The sequence below is a fragment of the Podarcis muralis genome, chromosome 16, assembly GCF_964188315.1.
Source record: "Podarcis muralis chromosome 16, rPodMur119.hap1.1, whole genome shotgun sequence".
Classification (NCBI taxonomy): Eukaryota; Metazoa; Chordata; class Lepidosauria; order Squamata; family Lacertidae; genus Podarcis; species Podarcis muralis.
Genome location: NC_135670.1, coordinates 29122488 through 29138962, shown reverse-complemented (window position 1 = coordinate 29138962; position 16475 = coordinate 29122488). Strand labels below are relative to the sequence as shown.

The window sequence follows — 16475 nt, the reverse complement described above, 5'->3', positions numbered from 1 at the left end:
GTGCAAGAAAAGAGAGGTCAAACCTAAGGAGGTTAATCTGTTTATACAGGAGTTTTTGCAATGTCTCGCATAAGCCGAATACCTGCAACTGATCACAGCACTGTGCAAATGTGTAAACGTTCACAGAACCACACTAGTGGCGTTCCCCACTTCTGCTCATGGTTGTTTGGATCTAATCCCTACATCCATCTGAATCCCACTCTGCAGACAGAAAAACAAGGCTGAGAAACTGTGACAACCCACAGGATCGGAACTACTGGGCTCCACTGGATTCCCTGTAAATACAGTAACCATCCCATTCTCTTCAATGGCAGAGACAGGTTTCTCTGCCCATGCCATTTGCATGACTGAACATGAAACGCTGTTAGCAACAGGGTGGACAAAAATCAATGTTTTTTTTAAAATAAAAATAATCAGATTTTTTAAATTTTAAATTGGATTTTTAAAATAAAATGCTTTTGGAGGAAAAAAATCTTTCTAAAGATAGTATTCTATTTAGGTTACATTATAGTCCAAAGGCTACTCATCAGGAAATAAGGATTTGTTTTAAGTTTTTCATGTGTGCTAAAACTCTAAGGTGCGTGTTGTTGTTTTTAAAAAAAGTTTAACCACATCAGTTAACAAACATGGATACATATGCTACAATGTTACTGCTTTAACTATATATAGTGGATGCTCGGGTTGCGAATGTGATCCGTGCAGGAGGCACGTTCGCAACCTGCAGCGCCACGTCTGTGCGCACGCGGGTCACGATTCGGTGCTTCTGTGCATAGTGCTATTTAGCACTTCTGCACATGCGCGAGCGCCAAAACCCGGAAGTAACCTGTTCCGGTGCTTACGGGTTCGGCGCCGTGTGCAACCCGAAAACGCACAACCTGAAGCGTATGTAAACCGAGGTATGACTGTAAATTGTTTAAACTGTTATTAAAGAAATGGTTATTTTTCTCCTTCCAATAAAGTACAGCAGAAAAGTTTTCCAAATATAAACAGTTAACTTATTAAACCTCACAATAATTTCATAATTATCTGTCTATGTATTTCTAATACTGTAGTATAACCAAATCAGTATATAACTGTAAAAACTACTGAAATTTTTTTATTCCAAAAATGAAACCTTCATCTGGTTGTAAATATTAAGATTATACCAGCAAGAATGAGTCTTTCTGTAAAAAAAAATGATTTAAATCAAGTCTTACTGATTAGTGATTTAAACCGTGATTTAAATAGTGATTTAAATCGATTTGATTTAAATCAAATCAAATCTACCCTGGTTAGCAACTTCACTGCCATCATCAAAAACTAACATGATAATTGGATCTTGATAGTCCCCATTTTTCAAAATATTGTAGCAGGATGCCAACAATTACTTGGGCTGGGGCAGAAAGACCAAATGCCGCTAGTCATGCTGATCAATGTTGTCTTACTGTTCTCCTTTGCTTTGTTGCAACAACCTGCCGGTTTTCGTCAAGGGCTATCTTTGTTCTGCAGCTGTGCCGTGTCTTGTGCAATGAAATTCTCAAACGACAGAAAACAATGAAAGCACTATTTCTAATTCTGCCATCTAGCAACACCAAGAACACCAGCTTGCATCCATTCTCTGGTAACCTCCTGGTTATATTACTGCACTGTGTTAGCTAACCTTTTCGGCTGTGATTATGCCATTAGTGGAACGCCCTCAAGGTGCCAATACTGTTCTTTTTCGGACTAAAAATGTGCCAATGGTGATGCTTGTAAGAATTGTAAATTTACCTGGATGTCGCATAAACTACTGTAAACAATCCTGGAGTCAATTTTGATGGAGAGTGGTATAAACATTGTAATGGTTCTAGGGGTTGCTCGTGCGTAAGCCTGTCCCAACACCTGGCTGGGTTGCCTGAGTGAACCTTTCTTGTCCGGACAGCCACTCACCCGTGGCTGTCTCAATCGCTGGCAGAATCCGTCAGTGGGCGTTTCTTAAACTTCTTCCAGCAAAGAAGCTCTTTGACGCCCAGTCTCCTCCTACTCTCCCTGCGCGGAAGCCTTCTGCGCAAGGAGGGCGTAGGCAGCGGAGGACCTCTACTCTCCCCGCTGGTCCCCGGCAAGGAGTCATGGGACCGCCTCGTCGATTCCCCCATCTGCCCCCCTTCTCCACTGGAGCTACGCTGATTCCCTTCCCCAGAAGATGGGCTGCCTCTCCCACTCCTGGGACGCTCTCTGGGACCCCCTTGGAGCTTGCTCTCTCCCTCCGGCACTGATTGCAGTTCCCTGACAAAAATGTTTTAAATTAATGAAAATAAAATAGGTTGAGTTACATCTACTTGAATAGTAATGACCTTGAGCTCAGACTCCCATATTACTTTGGGAGGCAAATATACTTACAGGGCTCCTTCTCGTGATCTCCAGCTTCCTCCCCTTCCACATTCTGCTTTTTAAACTCATTAAGATCCGTCTGCAAAATATCGTGGATGGCAGCATGAATCAGAGAAGCGGCAAGGAGTGGCGGTGCATTCCTGTTATGGAAAGAAAGGAAAGGGACTGAAATGGACCGCATAGCCAAGGAAAAGCAGTTGATGAAAGTCTAAAATGAAGTATGTTTACGATTCCGACTCACACATCTATTCTTCATGATTTGCAGGGCAGTTGGCTGGGGCAACCCAGTCAGATGGGTGGGGTATAAATAATAAAATTATTATTATGGTGGCGGTTTTTTGTTCAGCATTTGGAGGAAGGGATGATGCAAATACAAGGTAACAACACTGTTCCTATTAAGTAAATACCGCCAGATTTCTATAATGAAGAGTACCGTATTTTTCGCTCTATAAGACGCACCAGACCACAAGACGCACCTAGTTTTTGGAGAAGGAAAACAAGAAAAAAAAATTCTGAATCTCAGAAGCCAGAACAGCAAGAGGGATCACTGTGCAGTGAATCCCTCTTGCTGTTCTGGCTTCTGTGATAGCTGCGCAGCCTGCATTCTCTCCATAAGACGCACACACATTTCCCCTTACTTTTTAGGAGGTTAAAAGTGAGTCGTATAGAGCAAAAAATACAGTAATAATCTTTTGGTACATTTTAACTTTTTTTGGCTGTGGCAAAAAAAAAAAAAAAAAAAAAAGTGAACCAAACCCATGGTTCACCCCAGAGTAGTACAACTCATAGCAACCTATTCTGTACTGTACTCTTATCTATGTATTTCATTTTTAGCATTCACACATATAAGATCCAGTTTACATTGGAAGGACTTCTGCCTATTCTATGCATGCTTGCAAGGGGATTGTTTTCAGTTATTATGAGCTAATCCGAGGCACTTCCTGTTATTCTCTTTTTCTCAAAGCAACTGGATTCTGTGCTGGAAACTGATGTCAACAATAGCATCCTTCTTCCCTCCCAGAATTTCCTGCAGGATACAAACTGCATCTTTTGGCATGAACAATACTTTGCTTCCTGTTTGGAAAAAGCGAAGTGGAGAGCTAGGTGAACAAACACCCCTCCCCCCCCAAAACTGGCCTAGCATTAAGTCATGTTTTATTCTTAACAGGAGCAATTGTTAAAGGTAGGTAGCCGTGTTGGTCTGCCATAGTCAAAAAAAAATTTGAAAAAATTCCTTCCAGTAGCACCTTAGAGACCAAGTAAGTTAGTTATTGGTATGAACTTTTGTGTGCAAGCACACTTCTTCAGGAGCAATTGTGCTAGTCGCAGTACTAGTGTGTACATGAGAGTGATAGTGATAGTACATGAGAAATGGATAGCATTGTTGCAGAAAGCTACGGTTGCATACGCACAGTATATTTAAAGTACATCCCCTCAAGAATCCTGGGAACTGGTACAGTGGTACCTCGGGTTACATACGCTTCAGGTTACATACGCTTCAGGTTACATACTCCGCTAACCCAGAAATAGTGCTTCAGGTTAAGAACTTTGCTTCAGGATAAGAACAGAAATCGTGCTCCGGTGGCGCAGCGGCAGCAGGAGGCCCCATTAGCTAAAGTGGTGCTTCAGGTTAAGAACAGTTTCAGGTTAAGAACGGACCTCCGGAACGAATTAAGTACTTAACCTGAGGTATCACTGTAGTTTCCTCATAGAGCTACAATTGCCAGTGCCATTGACAAACTAAAGTTCCCAAGACACTTTGGGAGCGGTGCTTTAAATGTATGTTGTGTAGGTCACCACTTACAGACTCGTGGTTGCCATTTTCTTTCACATAAGGAGAAAGAGCGCATCGCACTGTTGCAAAGGGAGAATGCACAGATTTAGAAGAACCAAACAAAGATAATGGGGCAGGAGGAATAAGAAGGGGAAAGGGTCACAAAATGGTCAACCGTTGCTTGTGGTGAGCATAGGGAATGTGGCTGCCACACTGCACATCAAAATGAATAATGCTGAACGGATGAGTTTTTTTTTTTTTTTTTTTGAAGCAGCTCCATTAATGGGAGAGGAAAGATTTGCAGGGGCAGCCATGAATATATCTGTGCTTTCAGAAGGCAAACCGCTATTTCCTAGTGATAAAACAGAATTCTGTTACCTCATGGTTTGCCCTTCACCCAGGTAACGTAACATATACAGTGGTACCTCAGGTTAAGTACTTAATTCGTTCTGGAGGTCCGTTCTTAACCTGAAACTGTTCTTAACCTGAAGCACCACTTTAGCTAATGGGGCCTCCCGCTGCCACTGGAGCACAATTTCTGTTCTTATCCTGAAGCAAAGTTCTTAACCTGAAACACTATTTCTGGGTTAGCGGAGTCTGTAATCTGAAGTGTATGTAACCTGAAGCGTATGTAACCCAAGGCACCACTGTAATATAACAAGCTCTAGCTGGGCAGGCATGCATTTAAGGCAGTAGACGGACAGCCATAGCTGAGAAGCAATTCCATGCAGGCGACTGAGCAGGCTGGCCGGCGAAGGCTGCAGATGCACGCTTTTTAAAGCAAGTGACCTCTCTCAAAGAATCCTGGGAACTGTAGTTTGTTAAGGGAGCCGGGAACTGAAACTCTGCGAGGGGTAAACTACGACGACTATGATTCTTTGGGGGAAGCCATGTGCTTTAAATGTACTTTAAACGTATGGTGTGTACACAGCTGAAGGCTGGAGTTCTCCACCCCTCCGCTGCACTTAGCAGAAAAGCAGTGGGGCTGCTTCAAGGAGAATGGTGCTCTCTTTCCCTTTTCTGCCAGCCCCAAGCAGGCTAGTAAAAAGAGAGGAAGGAAGGAAGGAAGGCTATTGAAGTTATTTTACAAGCCTGCGGTAGGTTCACATGGTAGGATTCCCACCTTCCAAAACAAGAGAAGGGTCATTTTCAGGATTTAATTTGAGCTGGAATTCTTAAAATATGGGCCCTGATCCCAAGTCTTTTATAAAGGTAAATGTATAGGGACCCCTGACCATTAGGTCCAGTCTTGACTGACTCCGGGGATGCGGCACTCACCTCGCTTTATTGGCCGAGGGAGCCGGTGTACAGCTTCTGGGTCATGTGGCCAGCATGACTAAGCCGCTTATGGCGAAGCAGAGCAGCGCACGGAAACGCCGTTTACCTTCCCGCCTGAGTGATACCTATTTATCTACTTGCACTTTGACGTGCTTTCGAACTGCTAGGTTGGCAGGAGCAGAGACCGAGCAACGAGAGCTCAGCACATCGCGGGGATTTGAACCGCCGACCTTCTGATCGGCAAGACCTAGGCTCTGTGGTTTAACCCACAGCGCCACCCGCGTCCCAAGTCTTTTGTACCCATCCATGAATTGGGTGTATCGTTATCATATTCGGCTTGGCTTGCAAATAATTTCGTGTTCAGTCTGCTTCTCTCTTTCACCACCTAGTAATCCTGCCAAGCCTACAGACACCTGGAATGAGTAAACGGGTTGCACCATTGTGTGTATGCTTACTCAGAAGTAAGCTCTACCAAGTTCAATGAATTATTGGGGGACGTGTAAACAGCATTGCTAGCTAGAATATCTCAGTCAGTATCTATCTAAGCCAGGAATGGGTAACTTGGTCGTGGTCTTCCCAGTCTTGTTGGACTACAACTCCCATCAGCCCAAACCTGCGTGGCTAATGGTAAAGGAGTTGCAGACCAATATAACAGGCTGCCCATCACCAGGGTAAGCACTGAGGCAGGAGTTGCTAACAGGTTAGGAGATTACCATAAATTGGTTAGTTGTCTGTTAATCTGTTGGTTTGGGCGCAATATAAGGATGATGGGTTTTGTTGGGGGGGGTGTGTGTGTATGTGATGAGATTAATCTCTTGGCCAAAATTCTCAATGAAAGCTCTACGGGTGAGTCCCCTTTTGCAGAACATCCCAGTGCAACAGTTCAAGCATACTTGTAAAATGCCAAAACAAATCTGGTCAAGCCATTAACAGTTGTTCTTTCAAACCCAGGAGCTCTCAGGAGCAATTTTACTCCAATTACATACATTTCTTACCCACAGAAACAGCAAGAGTACAAAGTCTCAGACAGCCAGGTTCTGTTGGGTGGAAGAGTTGGAGACTCCCTCCCTGAGAATTCTTGTGGTCGAAAAGGAATAAAAAAAAAGTTGGGAAAAGTCTTGGCAGTTTTGGAATCTTGGGGATATAAGTAATTTTGAGCCTCACAGAGTCTCTCTAACAAACACTAGCTCCAGGGCAGGAATGCAAAATATGCAGCTACTGTTTAGCTCCTTCTTGCATTAACATAAGGATGAAACACAGCCCAAGCTTTATAACAATGTGTTGCACTTTGCGGGCGGGGAGAGGTTTTAATTTATTTATTTCAAGATGTTTTCACAAGGTCCAGAAATTTTAGCCGGCCTCTATCACAGAGGTCTCCAAACTAAGGCCTGTGGGCCGGATAAGCCCCGAGGGACTCGTTTATCCGACCCGCGGTGACCCCCGCCGCCCGCTGCCACCCCCCACTCTTACCGGCGCTGTGCTGCATGGCTGCCCACTTCTGGGTCGGAGGAGCACTGGAAATAGCTTGTGCGCATGCACAAGCGTTATTTGTGCATGCGCTATTTCCGGTGCACATCCGGGTCGGAGGAGGCCTGTGCACATGCGCACAAGCTATTTCCGGTGCTCCTCCGACCCAGAAGTGCACTGGAAATAGCGTATGCGCATGTGTATGGGCACATGCTCCCTCACCCTCCAGCCCGCCGCGCGATCAGTAAGTTTGCTGACCCCTGCTCTATCACAACAGAGCAGGGTCTTATCCCTAACCTCATGTTGCACTACCAAAGCACAGTTAAACCCCTGCTCCCATCTCCAACTTCTGGAGGTTCACCTCCCCATATAGCTTAGAGCTGGGGACTGGGAAGAGAAGCACGGCCAAAAGCAATCCCTAATCCTAGTGGGAGGCATCCCTTGCCAGAGACTGTCTAAGCACTGATGAGTGATCTAGGATCAGTCATTCTGTCAGGCCATAGCAGTGGGTTTGCTCTTTTCCTCTTCCCTCCCCAATCTCTTTTCCTTTTATACTGTGTCTTTCAGACTGTAAACCTGAGGGCAAGGACGGTCTCATTGTTGGTATTTTAAGCTTTTCCAAATCCTTCTCCCTCACTCCAGTTGAAGAACAGGTCAAAAATGCTTTAAATAAAGTGTGGACCGTGTCCTAAGGGAAACACATTTTTAATGCACAATCTAGCAACATTTTGTCTACCATTGAGAAATGAGTTTATTGAAGCAGACATACCAGCCAACAGTGAACCACAAAATTGCTAATTCAGAACCACTGAACAGATACTTTTCGAGCTGTCTTGCTACAGCTTAGTTGCAACAAATATAACCAAGGTGGAACCATGTCTGCATTCAGGACAGTTCTTCAGACATAACTTGAAAGAGCTATTACCGTAGTAATAATAATAGTATTCTAGAAAATTGCACATGTTCACCTATTTGCATGGTTAAAACTTGGTAAAATTGTTATTTTAAGCAAAGTAACAATTCATCACCGGGGAGAATAATAAATATGAAATAGGAAGCATTCCTTAATAGAGAGAGGCTAAGTTGACTTTAAATTTGCTTTAGCTAGATAAATAGTTTTGAATCCAAACTACACCAGTGTTTAGTAGAATTTAACAATGAACAGCTTACCCTTAGTTGAAAAATTAACATTTTCAAAGGAACATGTCAAATCACAAACTGCCATAAATCAGTCTTAATGTTAAAGGAAAACATTCTTCATCAAAGCATGTTTTGACCAAAGATAGTTTTGAATACATTAAACACAGCCACACAGTTTACCGTTCTTTTTCTAACCCCAGAAAGAATGGGGGTATTATTGATTTAATATTAACTTTAGAAACAAAAAGGAAAACACAGTGTTCACCATTTGCAAATATGACCCAGGCCTTTTCAGGATTGTTTTTAAATTGTTCAGCAGTTACAATTGAATTAAAGGCTCTGACTGAACTAACTAACGTGAAACACAGAAAAGGAGGTTCAAGCTGTAAATTTTGTATAGCAAAAGACTACACCATGGGTAGGCAAACTAAGGCCTGGGGGCCAGATCTGGCCCAACTGCCTTCTAAATCTGGCCCACAGACGGTCCGGGAATCAGCGTGTTTTCACATGAGTAGAATGTGTCCTTTTATTTAAAATGCATCTCTGGGTTATTTGTGGGGCATAGGAATTTGTTCATTTGTTTTTTGCAAAATATAGTCCAGTCCCCACAAGGTCTGAGGGACAGTGGACCGGCCCCCTGCTGAAAAAGTTTGCTGACCCCTGAACTACACCCTTGGAAGGGCTGAATTAACTAATATTTCAGATTGTTATGAGCCCATGCACCCATACAAAAAAATAGCCACCTATGATTTTTCCAGCTTTGTCCCTATAACTGCCCCTCCTCTAGGTTTACACAATTACATTTCAACTGTATAATTATGTGTGTTTCAGAAGAGACTCTGCACTGATTAAGAAAATAATGGAAGGATCTAGCCTGTCAAATTATATAGTTCCATCTCTATTTACAGAAGGTCTTGAGGTCCCTTTTCCACCACACACAGAAACCAGAATGCTGGACTTCCTATCCCCTGCATTCCCCAAAGAAATGAATTAGCTGTATGCAGCCTGTTACGGAACTGCCTTTATTCCGTAGTGGAAGCAGAATTTATTTCATCCCTCTCTTTTCTTCACTGATCTCTCCCTGCTTTGACAGCACAAAGTAAGCCTTTCATTTAGGAGAGTTTTGAAGGCTTGCGTTTAACCCAGGCTTCCTCAACCTCGACCCTCTAGATGTTTTTGGCCTACAACTCCCATGATCCCTAGCTAGCAGGACCAGTGGTCAGGGATGATGGGAATTGTAGCCTCAAAACATCTGGAGGGCCGAGGGTTGAGGAAGCCTGGTTTAACCCATAATAGTAGACAACAAGCATTACTTTTAAAGAGCATAGAGAACATGGTAGATTAGTTATATTTAACTGTGGAAGAGAAACAGTCCTGGCCACAAAGCACTTATTCTCAGGAGAGCACCAAAGTTTCTACCATATCCCATACAAAAAAAGAAAAGAAAAAAAAAGGATGGAAAGACATTAATAGATTCAACCAACATCAAGCTTTAAAAATTTTTGTCCCCGAAATATTTATTAAAATGTTTATACCCCACTCTTCATCTGTAAAGATACCAGGAGAAGATACAGAATACAAGATAACAACCCCAATTAAAAAGCAAAGAGCCATAAAGGAACAAGGTAAAGGTACCCCTGCCCGTACGGGCCAGTCTTGACAGACTCTGGGGTTGTGCGCCCATCTCACTTAAGAGGCCAGGGGCCAGCGCTGTCCGAAGACACTTCTGGGTCACGTGGCCAGCGTGACATCGCTGCTCTGGCGAGCCAGAGCCGCACACGAAAACGCCGTTTACCTTCCCGCTAGAAAGTGGTCCCTATTTATCTACTTGCACCCGGACAAGACCATCATCTAAAACAAATAAAAGCAGCCAAAAACAGAATAGCAAGCTGAAATAGTGGCATTATAACAAAATCAAGGACCGATAAATTTGATTTACAAAAGATCCAAGGATCCAAACTAGTCTTGTCTAGTTGGGCCCTATTTATATAGCTGATTGTACCATTTTACTGCCATTGCTAACGTGAGAAAATGAAATGAGAGTGAACATTTTGCATCTCTTAAATTAAAAAGACAGTAAAACAATAAACACCACTATGAAAACAGAAGAGTTTAATTTTTAATTCAAACTGATAATTTTTTAAGGCACAAGAAGCATATGTAAGGGCTAAAAGGGCTAGAGGTTATCTAGTAATTTTTTCCTGGTTGAGCATATAATATGCTGTTTTTGTACTCCATACAAATTCTGCTGCAAGACCGGAAAACTGTAGTCCTAAGCATCTTTGTCTGGAAATATGTTGGTTTGAAATCAGTTAAGATTTCATTGCAGAGAAACAGGTTTAAGATCAGGATACAATGAACTATCCTCTATACTGACATACTAAGGAGAGGGGAAATATTTAAAGATGAAAATAAAATTTAATAGGAGGCAACATCCAAATTAAATTCAGGTTAGGCAACAGATGGTGTGATCACACCAGATGCCCTGCCAGGGAAAAACATCTTTCTGCCCCTAGCATTGTTACGGGTGTTTTACTGTTGAACACAAGCATCTGGACAATATTATGAATTACCAGGTCTGAGCAGTGGCCTTAGCTTGCTCACATCCAGATAACAGTGTTCATTTCGTATATTATTAAGCATTTACTAATAAATTCAGATTTAGAACAATTGCATCAACATCATTCAGTGAGATGTAAGTAATGGGATGATAAAAAGGGGAATCCTCTCTAAATCCCTTTCATCTCATTTCATAAAACTTATTTAACGATGCTTAGGTTTTAATATATTTTACATATGTATATCATTTTAATTTTATCAATGTTTAATTGTTTTTAATGATTTTTTAATGGTTTTTGTCAGTTCTTTTTTATCTATAAGCTGCTCTCAGTTCCATCTGGGGGGGAAGTGGGGTATAATAATAATAATAATAATAATAATAATAATAATAATAATAATAATAATAATAGATGCAACTGCACAAAATCTGAAGTCTTTTAGCTTATTTTGCTAGCCAATAAAACTAACAAGGTGGTTAGGTACTTAACACAGATTAACAGACGCAGCGATAGCAGAAATTCACTCAAAACTTCCATACAAAAAACATTAATGCTGTAAATCAGGGCAGTAGCAGGAAAGGACAATGTGAGACCACAGTGCCATGTCAATCATAGCAAAACCTTGTAGTGCCTCTTTAATCACACATGTGCACACACACATAGGATAACTGGTTAATTCTGACTCAGGAGAGGAACCACTGTGCAACCCACCAAAGATTTTTAAAAACAAATTGTGACCAATATTTATAAGCCATCAAGCTTTTATTTATGTTTTGCAACTGTAGCCTCACATAGAGTGCGCTCACTTCAATAATGGAGTCTTGAGGATACCAGTGAATGGATCACAGTGGCCAGACCATTCCTGTCCCAGAACGACCATGGATGACAAACCATCTGTAGCTGGTAAAAGGCGCTCCTAGCCACCGAGGCCAACTGAGCTTCAGTTACAAAGATGGACCCAGGAGACCCCAAACGCTGAACCTGTTCTTTCAGAGGGAGTGCAACCCCATGCAGAATAGTTTCCAGGACGCAGGAACTACCAACCCACAGTCTCCATCTCTGTGCCCAGACAATGGTCCAGCTTGTGCACAGCCTCACCTAACTCAGATGCTATGGAGAAGCAGAGCTGTGTGTCATCAGTGTACAGATGGCACCTTGCACCAAAATTCCTAATGGCCGCAGCCTCCTAGGACCCTCGTACCTACGGGACTGCCTCTCCCGGTATGCCCCACGGAAGAAGAAGAAGAAGAAGAAGAAGAAGAAGAAGAAGAAGAAGAAGAGGAGGAGGAGGAGGAGTTTGGATTTGATATCCCGCCCTTCACTCCCTTTAAGGAGTTTCAAAGCGGCTAACATTCTCGTTTCCCTTCCTCCCCCACAACAAACACTCTGTGGGGTGAGTGGGGCTGAGAGACTTCAGAGAAGTGTGACTGGCCCAAGGTCACCCAGCAGCTGCATGTGGAGGAGCGGAGATGCGAACCCAGTTCACCAGATTACGAGACTACCGCTCTTAACCACTACACCACACTGGCTCCCTCAAGGTCCATAAATAGCAACACCCTAGTGGTCCCGGCCCTAAGGAAGTTAGATTGGCTTCAACCAGAGCCAGGGCCTTTTCAACACTGGCTCCGGCCTGGTGGAACGCTCTGCCTCATGAGACCAGGGCCCTGCAGGATCTGATTTCTTTTCACAGGGCCTGTAAGACAGAGTTGTTCCGCCTGGCCTTTGGCTTAGAGCCAATGTGATTCCCTCCCCCTCTTTCTTTTTTCTTTCTCCTCCTGTGATGAGGCTGCATTTTAATATTTCAATATTTTAATGTTGTATTTTAATCTTGTTTTTAAGTTGTATTCATTCAACTTGTTTTTATTATTGCTTGTTAGCCGCCCTGAGCCCGGCCTTGGCAGGGGAGGGCGGGGTATAAATAATAATAATAATAATAACAACAACAATAATAATTATGCATGGCAATAAAATGCAAATAATTGTGTATCTGAACAACAGAGCTCCAAAACCACAACAGCTCCACAATGGCCCAGCTTAACCTCTCAAAAGCCAAATAAATGTTGCTTTGTGGCTCTTCTATAATGGGCACTGCTTCAAATTTGCACAGTTCTGGCAATATAGGTAGGTGCTTTTTCCACCCATTCTTCCCTGGTTCTGTTCAAACCACCTACCGTTACCGCAGCAGGTATTTGCACACACACACAAAGCTCTCAACATATTTTAGTACATGCGAGAATACATTTCATACCTTTGAGAGTTAAAAAGAAAAGCAATGCTTTGCCATTTTCAGAATAACATTTGAAGTCAGCAGTCCAAAAATTACTGGGTGGGGCACACCACTCCAAATTCCTCTTGAAGCGACACTCATGAATTTGCAGTGTGGGCTTTCTTGATTCACTCACCCCCCCAAAAAAAATTTCCTAATCTAATTTTCACTTTGTATCAGATAATTTTCCAACTCCCTAGAAAATGAGCTAAAAACTTCAAAACCGCCAGGTTTGTCTAGTCCTGTATTTGCAGTTGGTATCCATTCCTTGTTTCTAATTAACTTGAAAAACGAAAAACTGGATTGCTAGTTCACTTCATGCCTAGTTCACTTAACCTCCATTAAATGTAGAAGTGTTATTTGTTAAAACTGTGTCTTGCCCTCCTTGTGCTCAAAGCAGCACCTGTGAGTTACCCTCCCACTGGGGCAGTAGTAGGCTCAGAACTGCTTATTTCCATAAAAACAATCACCAGTACGTTAGCATTTACAGTCCATTTCTAGGCCTTGCCTGTACCGTTAGCAGGCACCGTTCAATTCCCAAGGCAGCCCATTCTTTTGTAAACAGTCTTTTTGAAACATTTGCACCCACTCTTTCATATAATCACCAATAATTCCCTCCTTCCCCCCCCACTAATAACCCCACAAGCACATGCTATGACTCCATCCAATCCATACATTCAGATACATCCTCCACACACATGCACTATTGATAGGAAGTCAACCCTTCCTATCTGTGCCTTCACAATGCCACCTCACACACGCACTAATAATTCACCCTAGTCCTACTTTAGTAAGTCCACTCTTCCTACATAGAGGGCTGCTGCTAGCATTAGGCAAACTACGCAGCTGCCTAGGCTGCAGACTTCAGAGGGGTGCAGTACTGACCTTCAGGGGGCAAAGTTTAATATACATTAGTTTTTATTATATCATATACATTTCTGACATTATTTTACCTTTATGTTATATTTTGAAGAATTTTATCACTTCCACAAGACATCTGTTTTTGAAAACTGAGGTTATCAATCGGGTTTGTGTGTGCGTGTGTGTGTAAGTAGTTAGCCTTGGCTAGGGCACAAAATGGACTGGCATGGGAACTGTGCTACGTATTATTATTATAAAATGAATTTATACCCCACCTTTCCTCCCCAAGGAGCCCATATGCACTCAAAACACAACCTCACTCACACTATTGACTCCACAATCCATATGCAAGCTGCCTCACCCTTACACTCGTGAGCCCACAATCCATGTGCACTCAAGACACCTTCACCCTTGCACTACTGACTCCACAATCAATATGCATTCGAGACACTTTCACCCTTGAACTCGTGAGCCCACAATCCATATGCATTTGAGACACCTTCACCCTTGCACTCGTGAGCCCACAATCCATATGCATTTGAGACCCTTTCACCCTTGAACTCGTGAGCCCACAATCAATATGCATTTGAGACCCTTTCACCCTTGCACTTGTGAGCCCACAATCCATGTGCACTCAAGACACCTTCACCCTTGCACTCGTGAGCCCACAATCCATATGCATTTGAGACCCTTTCACCCTTGCACTCGTGAGCCCACAATCCATATGCATTTGAGACCCTTTCACCCTTGCACTCGTGAGCCCACAATCCATATGCATTTGAGACACTTTCACCCTTGCACTTGTGAGCCCACAATCCATGTGCATTTGAGACACTTTCACCCTTGCACTTGTGAGCCCACAATCCATGTGCATTTGAGACACTTTCACCCTTGCACTTGTGAGCCCACAATCCATGTGCATTTGAGACACTTTCACCCTTGCACTTGTGAGCCCACAATCCATGTGCATTTGAGACACTTTCACCCTTGCACTTGTGAGCCCACAATCCATGTGCATTTGAGACACTTTCACCCTTGCACTTGTGAGCCCACAATCCATGTGCATTTGAGACACTTTCACCCTTGCACTTGTGAGCCCACAATCCATATGCATTTGAGACACTTTCACCCTTGCACTCGTGAGCCTACAATCCATATGGATTTGAGACACTTTCACCCTTGCACTCGTGAGCCTACAATCCATATGCATTTGAGACACCTTCGCCCTTGCACTAGTGAGCCCACAATCCATATGCATTTGAGACACTTGCACCCTTGCACTCGTGAGCCCACAATCCATATGCATTTGAGACACTTTCACACTTGCACTCGTGAGCCCACAATCCATATGCATTTGAGACACTTTCACCCTTGCACTCGTGAGCCCACAATCCATATGCATTTGAGACACTTTCACCCTTGCACTCGTGAGCCCACAATCCATATGCATTTGAGACACCTTCACCCTTGCACTTGTGAGCCCACAATCCATGTGCACTCAAGACACCTTCACCCTTGCACTTGTGAGCCCACAATCCATATGCATTTGAGACACTTTCACCCTTGCACTCGTGAGCCCACAATCCATATGCATTTGAGACACTTTCACCCTTGCACTTGTGAGCCCACAATCCATGTGCATTTGAGACACTTGCACCCTTGCACTTGTGAGCCCACAATCCATATGTACTCATGCTGCTGCCTCACCTTTGCACTAGTGACCCCACAATCCACACACACACACACACACACACACACAGACACGTGTGCACCTCCCGCTCCCTGCCCGCTCTGCAGGACCCAGCCCTAGCTTCGCTCTCCCAACTCCGCGCCCAGTTTTCGCCCCGGGCGCAACTTTCTCGCTCCGCCACCCGCGGCCCCTCCTCAGGCTCCCCCCGGGGCCTGTCTCTCTCTCTCCGGCCCCCTACCTGCTGCCCAAGAAGGTCCGGGCCAACTCGGCCAGCTCCGCCGGCGCTTCGGCCTGGCTGAGGGACCCCAGGCGGCCCGGCGCCGGGCTCCAGGGCGGCGCGTCGTCCGGGCCCAGCGGCCTCGGGAAGTCCCTCAGGAGGGTCCCCACGAAGCCCCGCGCCGCCTCGGGCCACGCCATGGCCTCCACGCGCCAGCGAGCCAGCAAGCACCCGAGCGCTTCCCGCGAGCTGCCTGACTGGAGGGAGGCGGACTCCGCCGCGCGGCCCGGCCTCCGCCTCCTCCTCTCCCCGCCTCCCCTGCCTTCTGACCCCCGAAGGGAAGCGGAGTGGCGGCGCTGGCCCCGCCTGGAAACGGCTCCTGTCAGGGCCGGGCGGCGGCGGCGGGGAAAAGGGTGCGGGGCAGGGGGGACATCATCATTATGGAACGCCCTCCTGTCAGATGTCAAGGAAATAAAGAACCACACAACGTTTATTATTATACTTAATAAAGTAATAATAATAATAATAATAATAATAATAATAATAATAATAATAATAATAATTTGGTGGTGTTGTTGTTGGGCGCCCTCCCATCAGATGTCAAGGAAATAAAGAACTACACAACATTTATTATTATACATAATAAAATTATTATCATCATCATAATAAATAATACATATTTGTTGTTGGGCGCCCTCCCATCAGATGTCAAGGAAATAAAGAACTACACAACATTTATTATTATACATAATAAAATCATCATCATCATCATCATCATTATTATTTGTTGTTGGGCGCCCTCCCATCAGATGTCAAGGAAATAAAGAACTACACAACTTTTAGAAGACATCTGAAGGCAGCCCTGTATTGGGGAA

At 44.0% G+C, this 16475-nt stretch overlaps 1 protein-coding gene across 1 annotated transcript in view; it reads right to left on the bottom strand.

Moving 5' to 3' along the window:
* Positions 1–15909, bottom strand: part of PPM1F (protein phosphatase, Mg2+/Mn2+ dependent 1F) — a 40126-nt gene extending 24217 nt beyond the window's left edge. The window contains exons 1-2 of the mRNA XM_028709730.2: positions 15622–15909; positions 2359–2489 (exon numbers count right to left, since the gene is read on the bottom strand). Coding sequence (XP_028565563.2) covers positions 2359–2489; positions 15622–15800 — 310 coding nt within the window. The 5' untranslated portion in view covers positions 15801–15909. The remainder of the gene's footprint in view (positions 1–2358; positions 2490–15621) is intronic.
* Positions 15910–16475: the final 566 nt, after the last annotated feature.